This window comes from Cinclus cinclus, chromosome 7 (assembly GCF_963662255.1).
Source record: "Cinclus cinclus chromosome 7, bCinCin1.1, whole genome shotgun sequence".
Lineage (NCBI taxonomy): Eukaryota > Metazoa > Chordata > Aves > Passeriformes > Cinclidae > Cinclus > Cinclus cinclus.
Window position 1 is genome coordinate 30432892 of NC_085052.1, and position 13961 is coordinate 30446852.

Below are 13961 nucleotides of genomic sequence, written 5' to 3' on the forward strand. Positions count from 1 at the left end.
AGTTAATAGCAAGGTGTTCTCATTAGAAGAGTGTCACTTCTTCAGGGTTGATGTATTTTTTAAAGTAGGGTCTAATTAGTAAAAGTATTTCTCCAAGTTGTCACTAAAAGCCCTCTTGTCATCAGATTTCTGCAAAAAGTGTGCCCCCAACTCCATGGTTCCTCACATTATTTCATCTCCCCCACACCTCTGGACACTTGGCCCTAACTCAAGCAGCTCTGTTGTGATCTGGCAAAGGCTGTGGGAAATCGCATTCACTTCGTGTGTGCCTTGGTGTTCTGGTCCAGGTGAAAATACCCAACTGTCAGGAGCAGGTCTTGTTGGGGAAAAGGAGGTGACAAATATCTGTAGACTGTGTGCTCCCCAGAGCAGACACCTGTACAAATACTGATTATTCACCAACACTGAAAAATCAACGCTCTTTTGGAACCAGTGATTCATGACTGCAATTTTTAAACAGAAATAAGTTGTTTATCATGACAGATTGGGTTTGCATTGCTGAGTCTTTCTGTTCTACACCCCTTACCAGCCAAGGCAAATCTGTTTCTCTTTCTTTATGAATAATTAAAAAGTTGAGGAATGCCCTCCATGCAATTTTTCAACTTTCTGAGTATTTTGTCTAGAATAGTGGTTATTCTCATTTTATACAACTGAACATACTTAATATATATGTAGTGTTTTTGGCTGTTTTCTTACTAAGTTAATGCCAAGTCCCCATTGACCTCAGTGCAAACAGAAATAGAGTTAATTATTAATGTTTATCAGGGGAGATTATTAAACAGATAAATACCTGTACCCTTGTCATGAAATCCTGACTCATAGTCTTATGAATAACTTTTTTAAATAGGACAAAAAATCAAATGGCTTTGGAAAAAATCAATCTTCAGAAATATCTACTATATTTTGAGAGTATTCATGGACAACCTGTAAGTATGCCATAGAAAGATAGGTGAATTAAAAATTATCTAACTTCTCTAACCAATATTTTTGGTATATTAAATATATTTAGATGAATTTTACACAATTAACATAATTTTAGTTATTTCGAACTAATTTTCAGGTATAAATATTATTGCCTGATACTGATGAATTTGGTTTATATGTTAGAAATTAAAGTAAAATAAAAAGTGGTTCTGTATCTCCATGATTGGAAAATGCAAGATTTGAGGATTAAATTCATAGATTATGTATTCACAGCAGATTTGGCTCTGCTATCATTTATGTTTAGAATGCTTATCAGCTGAGGAAGGTTTTATATAGGGCACCATCTGAGATACAAGCTACAAAATTACATGACCTGTTGTATGTGTTTGCCTTTACTACACAGCAGGACTTAAACTGTTACCTAAAATCTATTCAAGGAATTTCATTGCTGAATGTAGGTGCAAACAAAAAAAATGCCACAGCTGATGACGTGATGATTTGAAAATTTGTCTACTGAGGAATTTCTTTTTGATATCAATATCTGTATTATTGTGAATGTCTTTTTCTGGCTAGTAGTACTTGTGGTAGGGGAAAACGAACTAGCACCATTGTTTGTCCAAAAAATATGCCAGCTGTTAAAATTATGATCTGATTCTGACCTCATTTTTCTTCATCTTCTTTGGGCCTGGAATGAGAGCTGAGGGATGGAGTGAGTATGCAAGAAGGGTATCAAGAAATTATATTTCCTAAGAAGGAAAACAAAATAGAAATTATTAGTGCAATGTAGAAGTAAAAGAGACTTGATTCAGAGATAGGAAAGAGAATAACAGGACACATTTGTAGCATAGGGCTCAGAGAGGGTGTTTCTTCTCAGGGCTGAAGCAGCTCTGTAACAGCTGCCTTGAAGCACAGTGGAGTGTTCTGGAGCTGATGTTTGCCCTGCAGCTGTCTGGTATGGCTCAGCACCATCTTTATCCAGACTTACCTGACAAGGTCAGACAGAGAGGCCACTGACTAGGTTTAAAGCAAAAAAAGCTATCTCTTCTGACTTGTTTGGCATCCGCTGGAGCTCTTATGTGTTGTAGTCAAATGGAACATGATGCCTGGGGAAGAGAAGTGGCTGGGCTGGGATAGGCAAGCCCTGACATTCTGCAGTGAAGGGTGGCTCTAGAAGTGGTCCCTAAGCACTCCATCAGCCAGATGTGTGCAGTGTCACCAGCCTGTGTTTGTCTACTGTCCCCCTTGCTCCTGCTGACCAGGCATTTGTCTGTCTGAGCAGCTCTGGACTATTGTCTGTGCCATCAGCCAGCCTGTGTCTTTTCAGAGCTGCCATGGTTCACTCATCTGAGCGGGTGTGCCTGGGCATCTCTGTAGTGCCAAAAATCAGTGAAAATGCACCCAGTGAGTGCTCATGGGTGTGGGAGCCGATGAGCAGAGGCTGATGGTGGGCTAGGGAGCAAATGACCCTATTTGGACAATTTATCATTGAGGAAAAGGTTACTGTGGGGGTGTGGTGGTGTGGCGTGGTTGGTTGGCTGGGGAGGACCTTGTCTTGTTTTTGGTTTTTTTTTATTTTTCCTTGTGGAATTTGCTGCTTTCACACCCCCCCCCCCCCTTCCCTTAGTGCAGTAAGTCAATTTAGTGCACAGCTACTTTCCCTAAGGTGTGTTTTTGTATGCTTGTGAACATTTGTGGCAGGATCAAGCACTTAACACCTGATTTAAAATCTTATTCTCTTCCAAATCAATGCTCCAAGTGCTCACGAAAGACCTAGAACAAAGCAAGTGAACAGACAGTAAACCCCCACTGTGGAAGGCAGCTCTGGTGAGGGGTGCACACAGCTATCCTGCACAGTGCCAGCTCCACGTGCAGGCTGCAGAGCCGTGTTCTTGGTGCTCTCCATCCCATTGGGCTGATGAGTGGCTTGTCCCAGGCAGGCTCTGGCATTCCTGCTGCTGTCATCACAGCTAAGGAGGTGAGCTGGCAATGCAAGGTACTGCAGCAGCACATCTGAACTCCTCCTGCTCTAGCAGCAGCCTCAGAGAGAGAATAATTTACCCTCTGCTTGAGTGGTGTGGCTCAAGAAAGTGAGGAAACCATACTGGGTTCTAGACTGCAATTTTCCTTTTAGAAATCACATTGATTAAATTACAGTTCCCATGGAATATCTATTGAAGAAAAATACACATTTGTCATACTCTTCTAGTACCTTTCACAGCTTTACAGGAGAAAATAAGAATCTTTTAAATTTACATTATATTTTTTAATTTTTGAGGGCTATGTTTTGTTATTATTTCTCTTTAGGTGACTAAGCAAGAAAAGAGTCTCATGAAACCACTTTATGACAGATACAGAATTATCAAGAAACTTCTGGCTACTCCATCTTTAATCACCACAATTGTAAGTTGGAAAGAATTCATCCATTGTCAAGGAAACATACAAAATGCTGTGTTTGATTTGTACCTGTATGTCCATTTAGCAACAATAGAACTACTGATACCCAAAAACCTGCTCATTGGTTAATACAGGGTGTTGATACTTCAAATAGAGCAAATGCTCTGTAAAAGTCAATTTCTATGCATGGCAGTGGTTCCAAAGTACAGCAGTTTCTGATGCAGGAACTTTATTGGGCTGGGTAAGACATAGAAGGCTGACATTACTTTTCCATTGTGGCAAACATCTGCAACACAGAAGGAAACCTCTCTCTTTCCATGAAGGGCTCTGCTGTCACTATATCTAACTTCTATATCTTATCAACAATGCTTTTATCAATCAGGTAGCACCTAATATGCAATTTGTAGTACTTTAATAATGTATTGGTGCGATGGAACAGTACTGGTCTCACAGTGAGTGAAGGCAGTGGAATCTGGCTACCCTGAAGTTAATTAGCATGTCTACCAAATATGCTAATCTAATAGTAATTGGGGCTAGGTCAATTCTAAAAATTATAATTGCCTTGTTGAAGGCAGTGTAACTTTACATTTCTCTGAAGAAGCGCAGTGCAAAGCTTTGCATGCAGGCACATATGTATTTCACTGAAAAATTTCACTGAAATTCCCCCAAGTGTTACTTGTTAGGAGCTTTACCTTATGGAGTTCTTATGTTTAAGCCTTCGTTTCAGTAGCTCAGCTTTTTTTCTGAGGATGAAGGAATGTGAGCAAGACATCAATATCAGTCTATTTTAGTAATTAACATTAGTAACTGTAAAACTGTGGAATCTCTCCCTCCAACTCTTTTTACAGTCAAAATATCTATGTATAATATACACACAGGAGATGTGTATGTAAGAGGAGTACAAGTTCCAGCCAGACTGCACTGCTTACATAAATACAGAACATTAGTTAAATCTTTGCTGTATCTAAGGGCTTTTGGGCAAACAGAAATAAATTGCTGGCTGGAGACACTTGGGAGCAGAGCCAGCTTCTGTCCTTTTTACTCATGGTAGGCAATACACAGTAACCCAGTGACCCCAGAAGTCCTTTCATGAACAACCTCAGATAGACCTGGTAAACCTTTCAGTATGTGCAATGTTTCAATGAATACATCCAGGAAGTCAGATCCTAATTTTTTATGTTGTCAGCCTATTACTGTAATTATTGTAATTTAAACGATTAATTTGATAATGTTTTGTATTTCTCAAGCAGGAGGAGGAAGACTCAGATGAAGACCATTCTCAAAGCAGCCATGAGTTATCGTCTGGTCCAATGTCTTGCTTCCCTGTTGAAGAGCATCTGTGTTACTCACAGGAGGAGAGTGAGCCTGCATGTATTTCACCTCTGGATGAAAAGAAAGTTTACAGGCAAACAGCCTTGTCTATGTCCAATTTACATGAGGCAACAATGTAAGTTCTCTCTTTTTTTTCCCCCAAATGTTTTAAAATATTTCTTGTAGACTTTATAAGTTAAATGCGAGTCTGTAAGAGAAATATGAGCCATACCTGTTGCATAGGTATATTCTGTACCAAAGGAGTGATTCGGTGCTCTCACAGTATAACTAGGTTGGAAGAGACCTCCAAGATCACCAAGTCCAATACACACCCTAACACCTCAACTAAACCATGGCACCAGTGCCACATCCAGTCTATTTTAAAATACATCCAGGGATGGTGATTCCACCACCTCCCTAGGCAAAATATTCCAATACCTTTTTTTATCCTTTATGTAAAAAAACTTCTTCCTAATATCGAACCTATATCTCCCCTGGCGTAGCTTGAGACTGTGTCCTCTTGTTCCGTCACCTGCTGCCTGGTGAAAGACACCAATCTCCACCTGACTACAAACACCTTTCAGGGAGTTGTACAGAGTGATAAGGTCACCTCTGAGTCTCCTTTTCTCCAGGCTAAAGAGCCCCAGCTCCCTCAGCTGTTCCTCACAGGGCTTGTGTTCCAAGCCCGTTTCTTATGGGGAAGAGGAGGCAGAGGGGATTCACTGTTTGGGCAGCATAGTGGTGCTTTGAGCTGTTTATTCAAACAACTTTGTGCCAACTTTTTGTCTCCAGGAAGTGAAAGGTAACTTGTTGAAGACTGTGCCTCCCAGGGACTGATATATTCTCACAACTTAGGTGATGGTATCTTTCTTTTGTGTTTTGATTGGAGGCTCATAAATGAAGCTAACTAGAATCTAACACTATAGAGATCAAATAAAAATTACTTAGATTTCTATGTCACTCAACTACGTGCACAGTAGTTTGCTCTGAATGCTGGGAAGATATTTCTGCGTATTTTGTCATTATGCAAAAAAAAAAAAGCAAACAAAACCAAAACAACAAACTACCAAGAACAAATGTCACGACAGAATTCTCTCTCTGCTTAAAAGCCTTTTCCTCCAAACACTAGCTAAAGGATGGCATCCAAAAATGATGCTTCTGGGTACCACTAGCATTTCCACTGCATCACAGTAATGACTGGGAACAGCTACGAATAGGAGCAGGGCTTGGATGTTGACTTTAATTCAGTTACAGTATTTCCACCTGTGAGATACTGAGCCCTATCAATTCCATCAATTCCACAAGGAATTAAGGCCAGTAGCAAGGCCTGGTCCTGAATGCTTCTCCCCTGTTGACCAGAGTCTCTGCCTCCCCTTTATGAGCTGGAATACCAGTAAAAGGCAAGGAGTACAGCCATGTGTGGAGTACGATGGAACGTCTGAGCACTCTGGTCAGTGCCTGCCAAGGGCCCAGAGCAGAAGCTCTCTGCTACCCAGATCCAGGGCTTTTACAACACTCCCAAGCTCAAGGGGGTTTCACGTTCTTGTCTGTGTTTTACAGGCCCGTTCTGCTTGAACATCTCAGAGAAACGAGAGCTGATAAGAAGAGACTTCGCAAGGCTCTTCGAGAGTTTGAGGAGCAGTTCTACAAACAGACAGGAAGGTAACTGAGCAGCCCAGCAGAGCCCCCTCCTTGTCCCCTTTGGGTCCTGGCAGGGGTGTTTTTCTCTGTGAGGGTGACACTCTGGGGTGCACCTAAGGGCTGGAAAATACCCTGGAGATGTCTGGCCTCTGGAGATGTCCATATCTCTCTGCTTAGTTCCTGCAAAATGTGGTTTTCCATGAGGAAAGCCAGGATGTGGGGATCTTCCAGGACATGCCTGGAATGGGCATAAACCCCACCTCAGCACAGGATATTCCCTGAGCTGCTAAAGGGAGACTGCTAAAAATCTCATCCTCTTTCTGAGGATGTCAGTCTGCAGGGAATAGACTTGGAAATTGGGCCATTTTCAAACAGATTTTAAAGCCAGAAGCCGCTTTGTTTTTAAACCCAGAATTTAATACTGGCCATTTTTCACTCTGTTTTTCTTCCTCTTCATTTAGCAAACCTTTTTGTTGAAAATCATGGTGTATATGGGTACTGGTAAAAGTGGTGACTGGTAACAGTTTTCAAAGCACTATTATGACTTCTCTGCATATTTGAGAATCCAGTAATTATACTTCCACAGCTGTCAAGAATTTTGTCTGGTATATGAAAATTCAGTATTTTAAATATAATTTTATTTCTGTATAATAGAGCTTTTTGGTCTTGTCAAATTATCTTTAGTCATTTACAGTCAGTAAAAAAATCCCCAATCCTCATCAGTTGTTGCAGAATTAATTTTTAAGACTCTTTCTCTTCTTACTCATAAAAAATGATGGTGCTTTTATTTGCTTTTCATAGGAGTCCTCAGAAAGAAGATCGGGTTCCAATGGCTGAGGAATACACTGAATACAAGCACACAAAAGCTAAAATCAGGCTCCTGGAGGTTCTCATCAGTAAGCATGATATTTCCAAAACGATTTGAAGTGAATGCAATGCTGTGATATTGTTCTCTAGGAAAAAAAAAAAAAAAGAAGAAAAAAGAAAAAAAAAATCCAAGCGAACAAAGAAGTAATGAAAAAAAGAAAGTAATTTTACAGGTCTTGGTCTGCTGCACGATTATTTGACACACTGAGATTTTTGATGCACTTTACCAATTGTAATAACTGTGATGAGAGAGGACAGCAATATGCAAGAATATTAAGCACGGGTGTGTGGACCATAGTATATATTTTTCCTTTCAAAAAAGTCTTGAAGTGCACTGTGAGAATGTTAAGAAATTTAAAGGACACTGCAGTAATATAGATTCTCAGTATGACCTGCTCTAAAAGCGTGAGGAGATGTTCTGCAGGTTTTTAGTATATCTTAGTCCATGCTAATGTGCCACACATTTGTTTCCAGAAATAACATGTGTTAGAACTAATTAGGAATGTTGGATATTAAGGTGTTGATTCACTAGATTAAAAGAAATGAAAGTGAGCGAAGGAAAAACTCAGAACATACTCTAGCTGTCAAGACAGGCTTGCCATTCAATTCCAGTGGTTTCAAAGAAAGGTGCATAGGAAGAAGCAGTGCCAGGGCTGGGAGTAGAGCAGTGATGCTGCTCATGCAAGAAAAGGCCAGAACACGACTGCCAAGTGGAGCTACTGGTGTTATAGGAATAAGAGAAAGTGCTTGGCAAAGTGTAATAGCTACAGGTTGCTGGGAAAAGATGGAACAAATGTACTGGCTGCTGTCCTTTTCATTAGTTCACAGGACCTGGCTCACAGAATTGAAAAGTCAGTAAACAGATCAACTGCATACTAATTTTGATTTCTCTCTTAACCTTTGCACTTTGGTTTGCCTGATGCTATAACATTTGCTTCTCTAACTACCAAAGCTCGTTTAGACGCATGCACTTTGTAAAATGTTGAAGTACTTCTTGTGTTATAAATTGCCACATATATATATATTAAAGCAGGACTAGATTACTGCATTATGCTAAGATATTTTGGATAGCTAAAGTACATGGTATATAAGTGAGTGCCACAGTTATCTGATGAGGACTACTAGACTTCTTGTTTACTGAAAATAAGGTTACGAAAAATTATTTTTCCCTTGAAATTACACATCTTTCTTAACTTTCAGAGCACCACACTTTGTAATATTAAGGAGAATTGTTTGTCATTATTTGTGATAGGCCATTGGTTTGAAAAGTGGACTAGTAATAGAAGGAGTAGCAGGAGGTTTTGTACTAGAAATGAAAAGCAGGGATTCTGGGAAATTCCTAGCCCAGACAGAAAGGAAGGAAGAATTACTTAAAGGAAAAAAAAAAAAAAGTTACTGGAGTAACTTTTGAGTCAGTTGAGTCACTGTTGAGTGTTTTGCTTTATCCTGTCATTTTGTATTGACCACATAGTATAAGCAACCTGTTTTCTATCTTGGTAAGAAGATCTGGTTATATAAAGCCTATCATGTACCAACCATGTTTGTATTTACCTAGTATGTAATGGCATGATTTGGAAGATGTACACATCTTCACATATGGAAGAAAAAATATGAACACTAAAAAAGAAACTTTTTATTTTGCAGCCACTTGTTGTTTCAGTGTACTGATTTAATAATTTATAACTTAACTTTTATGAATCAGAAATGGTCTTCATAAATCTGTTTTAATTAAAGTTATCTAGAGCAACAGGAACAGATACAGAGCTATTTGAAGTTTACAAACTACATCTTTGATAAGGGAAAATGATTTAATGACATGTATACAATTGATATTAAAATGTAATCTATATATTCTATATGATTGTATAATATTTTATACAACAGTACAAATAAAATATTTTTCTATTATATTTATTATGTCGAGACACAGTTTCTGTTTTCAGTTAGCTAATATAAATAACATAAATAACACTGTCGAACAACACGTTGGAAGTGCTGACATTTCTAGGCTCTGAAATTCAAATCATGCTGCAATTACAACCTTTCATGCTGTTCAGTTATCCCAGTACTTGTTCAGTAGTTAAAACGAATGCATATTTAAACACCATTTATAAGCAGTTATTTTTATTTTGCTGAAGCAGTTTATATAGGATTTTGTTATGTTTGGCAAGAAACAGAAAACAATTTTTGCAGCATCTAGGTATAAATGGTTGCCAGAAAGAAATCCAGGACTTCTAATCAATTAAAGCATCAGGGGAACAGAAGGGAAAGAGGGAGAGAAGAAATCCTAAGGTGGCTACTGGAGATTTTGAAGACTGGCAGTTGCTTTTGGTGACAGCGGCATGTGCATGCTTCTGACAGAATTGTCTGACTATGGAAATGGGCAACAGAGGTTTGAAGGCTCCTAAGGAATGAGGGAAGTTTTAACGTCCAACACTGATATTGCAGGTCTTGCAGCTGGGATCTTTCTTTGCATTTGCAGTAGACAAGCTCATTAGTTGGTGACCAGTAATTTCTGCAACTGTGCCAAGGGAGAGATCCACAGGATCAGTGTAAATGACTTCCAAAATTACATCCTGGGCATGATGGTAAACCATGACCCCATCTTCTTCATCACAGGTCAGAAATTTGTTATCTTTTATATTTAGCTGGGGTAGGCGCTGCTTACAGAACTCATCTCCTGGTGACCCCACGGGGGCAATCACGAGGATGACGTAGTGGTAGGCTGTGTACATGCAGTAGAAGTCTCCAAAGTACAAGTTAGTATTTGGGTTGAAGAGTTTTTCAGCTGCAATCTCATACCTGTATCTTCCATAGGGTGAATCTTGGGGTGGCTTCCCAGTGTTAAACTCAGTGTTGCAGCTGAAGAAGATGCCTTCCAGCTTCCCACTGATTGGAGAGCCATGGCTGCCACTGTTATCCTTAACAGAGGGCTGCATAGCATTCCCGTGATGCTCTCTACAAATGAAGGACTGGTATTTATTTTGTACACATGGTAAATAAAAAGTGTAAAGTTAGGACATCCTGCTGTTTGGAAACAGGACTGAAGGGAAACAAAGGAAAACTATTAAACTGAAGGCTGGGCTTCAAGTCATGGTCTTAGGACATAAGAGTTGGGAAGAGCTACAATAATTCCTGCTCAAGGGGAAAATCTGCTTTTCCAGCCAGCCTTCTGGGCATCATAAGCAGGCAAAAAAAAAAAAAAAAAAAAAAAAGCATGAACAAAAAAAGCCCCCAAACTACAAATATCATTAATTGGCTGATTTGTTCTGACTTACACTACATTTCTAACAATAAACGCATGTTGAATATTCCAAGTTAGTCTCCATATAGTGAATATAAGGTTTGTTAATATGTATTTTTAACACATGAAGTATATACTTCATGCAGGAAACTGCCAGTGAAAGTTATTTCTGAAGGATTCTTTTCAGAGAGGTTATAGGAAAGAATGTACTGTCTGCAAGTATTTTTGTCCCCAAGTGATCATTTCAAGTCTAATTGGTCTACTGCTGATTTCAATCAGTGCACAGAGCTGGGCACAGAGAATTAGGCAATTTGGTTAGTTTCCACTTTGGTTGGTATCCAGCTTCTGCAGTCAGTAGTCCTAACTGGAAAAATAGACTAACTTGTGTATTTAGGTTTTTTGTTTGTTATTTTATTTTTAACTTAGCTCAATTTCATTCCAGTGAAAAGAAATGTACAATGAACACGTGAATTTAAAAAAATCCAAATCCCAAATTGCACTTAGCAGCACTAGGCTGCTAAATTTAGGAGAACACTCCCCCTCTAACCCTTCCTTAGCACCTGAGATATTATGTATAGCAGGGCATTCCCCAATATGGAAACTCTAGAAGTGCTCCAGTGGCAGCTTTGGCTCCCTCTGCACCTGCAACCACATGATACCTGAAAGGGAACCATCCCATTTTGTATGTCCTGGAAAACACCATATTTGCCAGGCACCCTTAGAACAAAGTCTTTATACTCACTGACATGACAGACCAGAAATGCACGAGGCTGCAGGGCTAGAGAGTCTTGTGATTCTTACATTCCCCTCTTGCCTTGCTTTTACTTTTTTTTTCTTTTTTCCTTCTTTTAGGAAAGGGGAAACTAGCCAAGAAAGACTGCTCTCTCTCTGCTTTTAACTTGCAGCAGGTCCATGTAGAACGGTGTGGCAGAAGGTTTTGCTTGGTTAAAGTGGGAGGTAGCAGTCAAAGCAAACAAACTCAGTGTATACATTACAAAACAACTCAGTAATATCTCTAGCTGTGATTATTTTTTCACATTATTTTTAATCTTCTCAGCAGCACATCTTTATTTTACTCTAAAGATGCATTTCAGAAGTTTTCTGAGCCATTCAAACGCTATCTACTTAGTGTCTCAAGCCCTATTTCATAACAAATTGATTGGAATGGGGGGCAGAATTAGTATTTTATGACCGAAGAGATAACTAGGGAGGAAAACAAAGGGGAAAAAAATTAGAAGATTGAATGGGTTTAAATAACCACCTGAAACCTCTGCCACCTGGCAAGTCAGGCTTCATTCTGAGAATGTAGGTTTCGTTTCTGTGGCAAGATACTGACATCCAGTGGCCAATTAGGCTAATTATAGGTGGCCCTTTCAGGGGATCTGAGCTGATTTGTGGTGCTCCCAGCCCAGGTAAGCTGCAATGACACAAACACCCTTCCGAGCTGTGAGCTCAGACCATCCATGTAGGGCTGCTGCTTTAGCACTGGGAGCAGCTGCCTGTATACCTATGCTATCAGGTGATGACACCAGAGGCCATTGGCAGGCATGGGATGACAAGGAATTTTCCCTAATAGGAAGAATGTGGTTAGGGTTTTTAACAGAATAAACACATGGGTGCACTGGGGAAGGATTAGCTCATGTGGCTGTATTAGTCTATTTCTGGTCAAAAGAGATGCCCATCAGCCAGTGCTGGTAGTGTAGCTTCTCACTGGGCTGGTAAAATGCAGCTTTTTGTCTCTAGCTCACTAACAGAGGGAACACAAACTCATCTCTATTGGTGTCAAACCAAGAAAGAACAGGAAGAAGGGGAACAGATAGAGTGCAATTAGTTAGAGTCATATATGGCAGAACAAGGCCAAACCCATAGCTATAAATGCAATTTTCAACACAAAGGCAGATGCCCTATGGCTACATAGCTGAAAACAAAGCACATGAGGATCAGAAGGGCACAGGCATTTCCCTTCTGTGGTATCCAGCCCAGGATGGCAGCAGTGGTTTATGAGGGTCTCAAAGAGCCTCAACAACTGCAATTTATTCTCTAGCTCCACTGAGTTTTGAAGCTTTGTTCCTCTGTGCAATAAAATAATCCTTCCAAAACACAGAAGGGGAAGGGCAAGCCCATGCTCTGCAATATCCAATACACTCTTGGAATAAATCAGATACCCAGGACTACAAAGCAGGAATGTTTCCAAATGTGGTAGAGTCTGTCCTTTGAAGCTGGATTGCCTTGAGTTGTTTTAAAAACTTTCCATTCTAGGCGGGTACCAGTGTGACAGTGCCGTTAAACAGAAGTTATGCAGCCCAGCAGGAGTCCCATCTCCCGATGAATATTAAAGAAGCACAGCCAGTGCTGCAGCCTTCCAACACACTGCTTACCTTTCATCCATGTTCTTCTAACAGGAGAAGGTTGCCCTGCGTGGCTGCTTCTGCTCAAGCAGCATATAAGCTTGGACTCCTTCTATCAAAAGTCTGCTTTTCTCTTATACTCACGCTTCCAACTGTGTGTGGAAGGCACACTGGGTTTCCAACAGAACAGGGAACCTACCTCCAGCTATCCTCTATTTTTCATTCCAACTGAAGCACGGTGTTTTAACACTGTCTAAACATAATGCCCTATCCCACCCCACACGGTCTGTAAATTAACATTCAGATTGCAGAGTCTGCATCTGGGCATGGAAATGGAATGGTTTTACATGTAGAACAAATATTTGAGATGGGACTCTTACATGCAGGCAAATGCCTATGCACACTGTTGTACACTCCTACTCTCAGTTACCTCACTTCATTTCTCAGTACATTGGAAATATTTGGCTACTAAACTCTCCATTATGATTACAGATGCTTTAATCAGGCCCTATAAGTACCTCAGTTTCTGCTTCAAAACACGGACTCTTATTGCCTAATGGAAGTGCTGAGTTAAGCAAGGTGAAAGAAACAAGCTCTATTTTATTCTTTGCCTTCCTCTGAATGGGCCATAAAGCATACAGACATTCTGCTCTAGCTTTAGCACAGCTGTCTCTATTTACTTATTTTCATTATTCCTTCAATTTGCCAAAGGACTTCGTATATGTTTAGTTTCTTACCTGACATAATCAAAGTATTCTTTGTGCTGATTCCGATAAAAAACAGACAGTTTAAGCATACGGCCTGCAATCACTTCAGCTTTTTCCAATAGCTGTGTTAGGTGAACTTTTGAATAATCTGGAAAGGAAAGACAAACTGCTAGTACCCGGGGCAGGTAAAACCAAAAGACTTTCCAAAAGCCACCGACACATGCAGACTGAAAACTAGGAACAGAATCTTGGTAGTATGCATCACATCATGTCCCAGTTTTCAACACTGGCAACAAGCAAATCAAATGGCAGGAGCAGGCATTTGTGGTGCTCCCTACTCCTTCCTCACAGAAGCTCTACAAGCCTACAGCAACTTTCAGCTCAGGATTTCCCATGTTAGAGCTGGTTTCCCTGTATTTGGAACTGCAGTGCAGCTCAGGACTGCCCTCTCTGGCTGGCAGACTGCTACAGTACAACCGGTTGTGAGCCAACAACCAACGACTAACAAATACTAGCAAGGCTTGC

The 13961-nt window shown here is 40.1% G+C and overlaps 2 protein-coding genes across 3 annotated transcripts in view; one reads left to right on the forward strand and one right to left on the reverse strand.

The window, feature by feature from the left end:
- FAM13C (family with sequence similarity 13 member C) overlaps positions 1–7527 on the forward strand; it is a 116022-nt gene extending 108495 nt beyond the window's left edge. Inside the window, exons 18-21 of the mRNA XM_062496085.1 lie at positions 3229–3324; positions 4566–4765; positions 6190–6291; positions 7072–7527. Coding sequence (XP_062352069.1) covers positions 3229–3324; positions 4566–4765; positions 6190–6291; positions 7072–7195 — 522 coding nt within the window. The 3' untranslated portion in view covers positions 7196–7527. The remainder of the gene's footprint in view (positions 1–3228; positions 3325–4565; positions 4766–6189; positions 6292–7071) is intronic.
- Positions 7528–9560: 2033 nt separating this feature from the next.
- PHYHIPL (phytanoyl-CoA 2-hydroxylase interacting protein like) overlaps positions 9561–13961 on the reverse strand; it is a 56276-nt gene continuing 51875 nt past the window's right edge. For both annotated transcript variants that reach the window (XM_062496584.1, XM_062496585.1), the window contains exons 4-5: positions 13467–13584; positions 9561–10095 (exon numbers count right to left, since the gene is read on the reverse strand). In XM_062496584.1, the coding sequence (XP_062352568.1) occupies positions 9561–10095; positions 13467–13584 (653 nt within the window). The remainder of the gene's footprint in view (positions 10096–13466; positions 13585–13961) is intronic.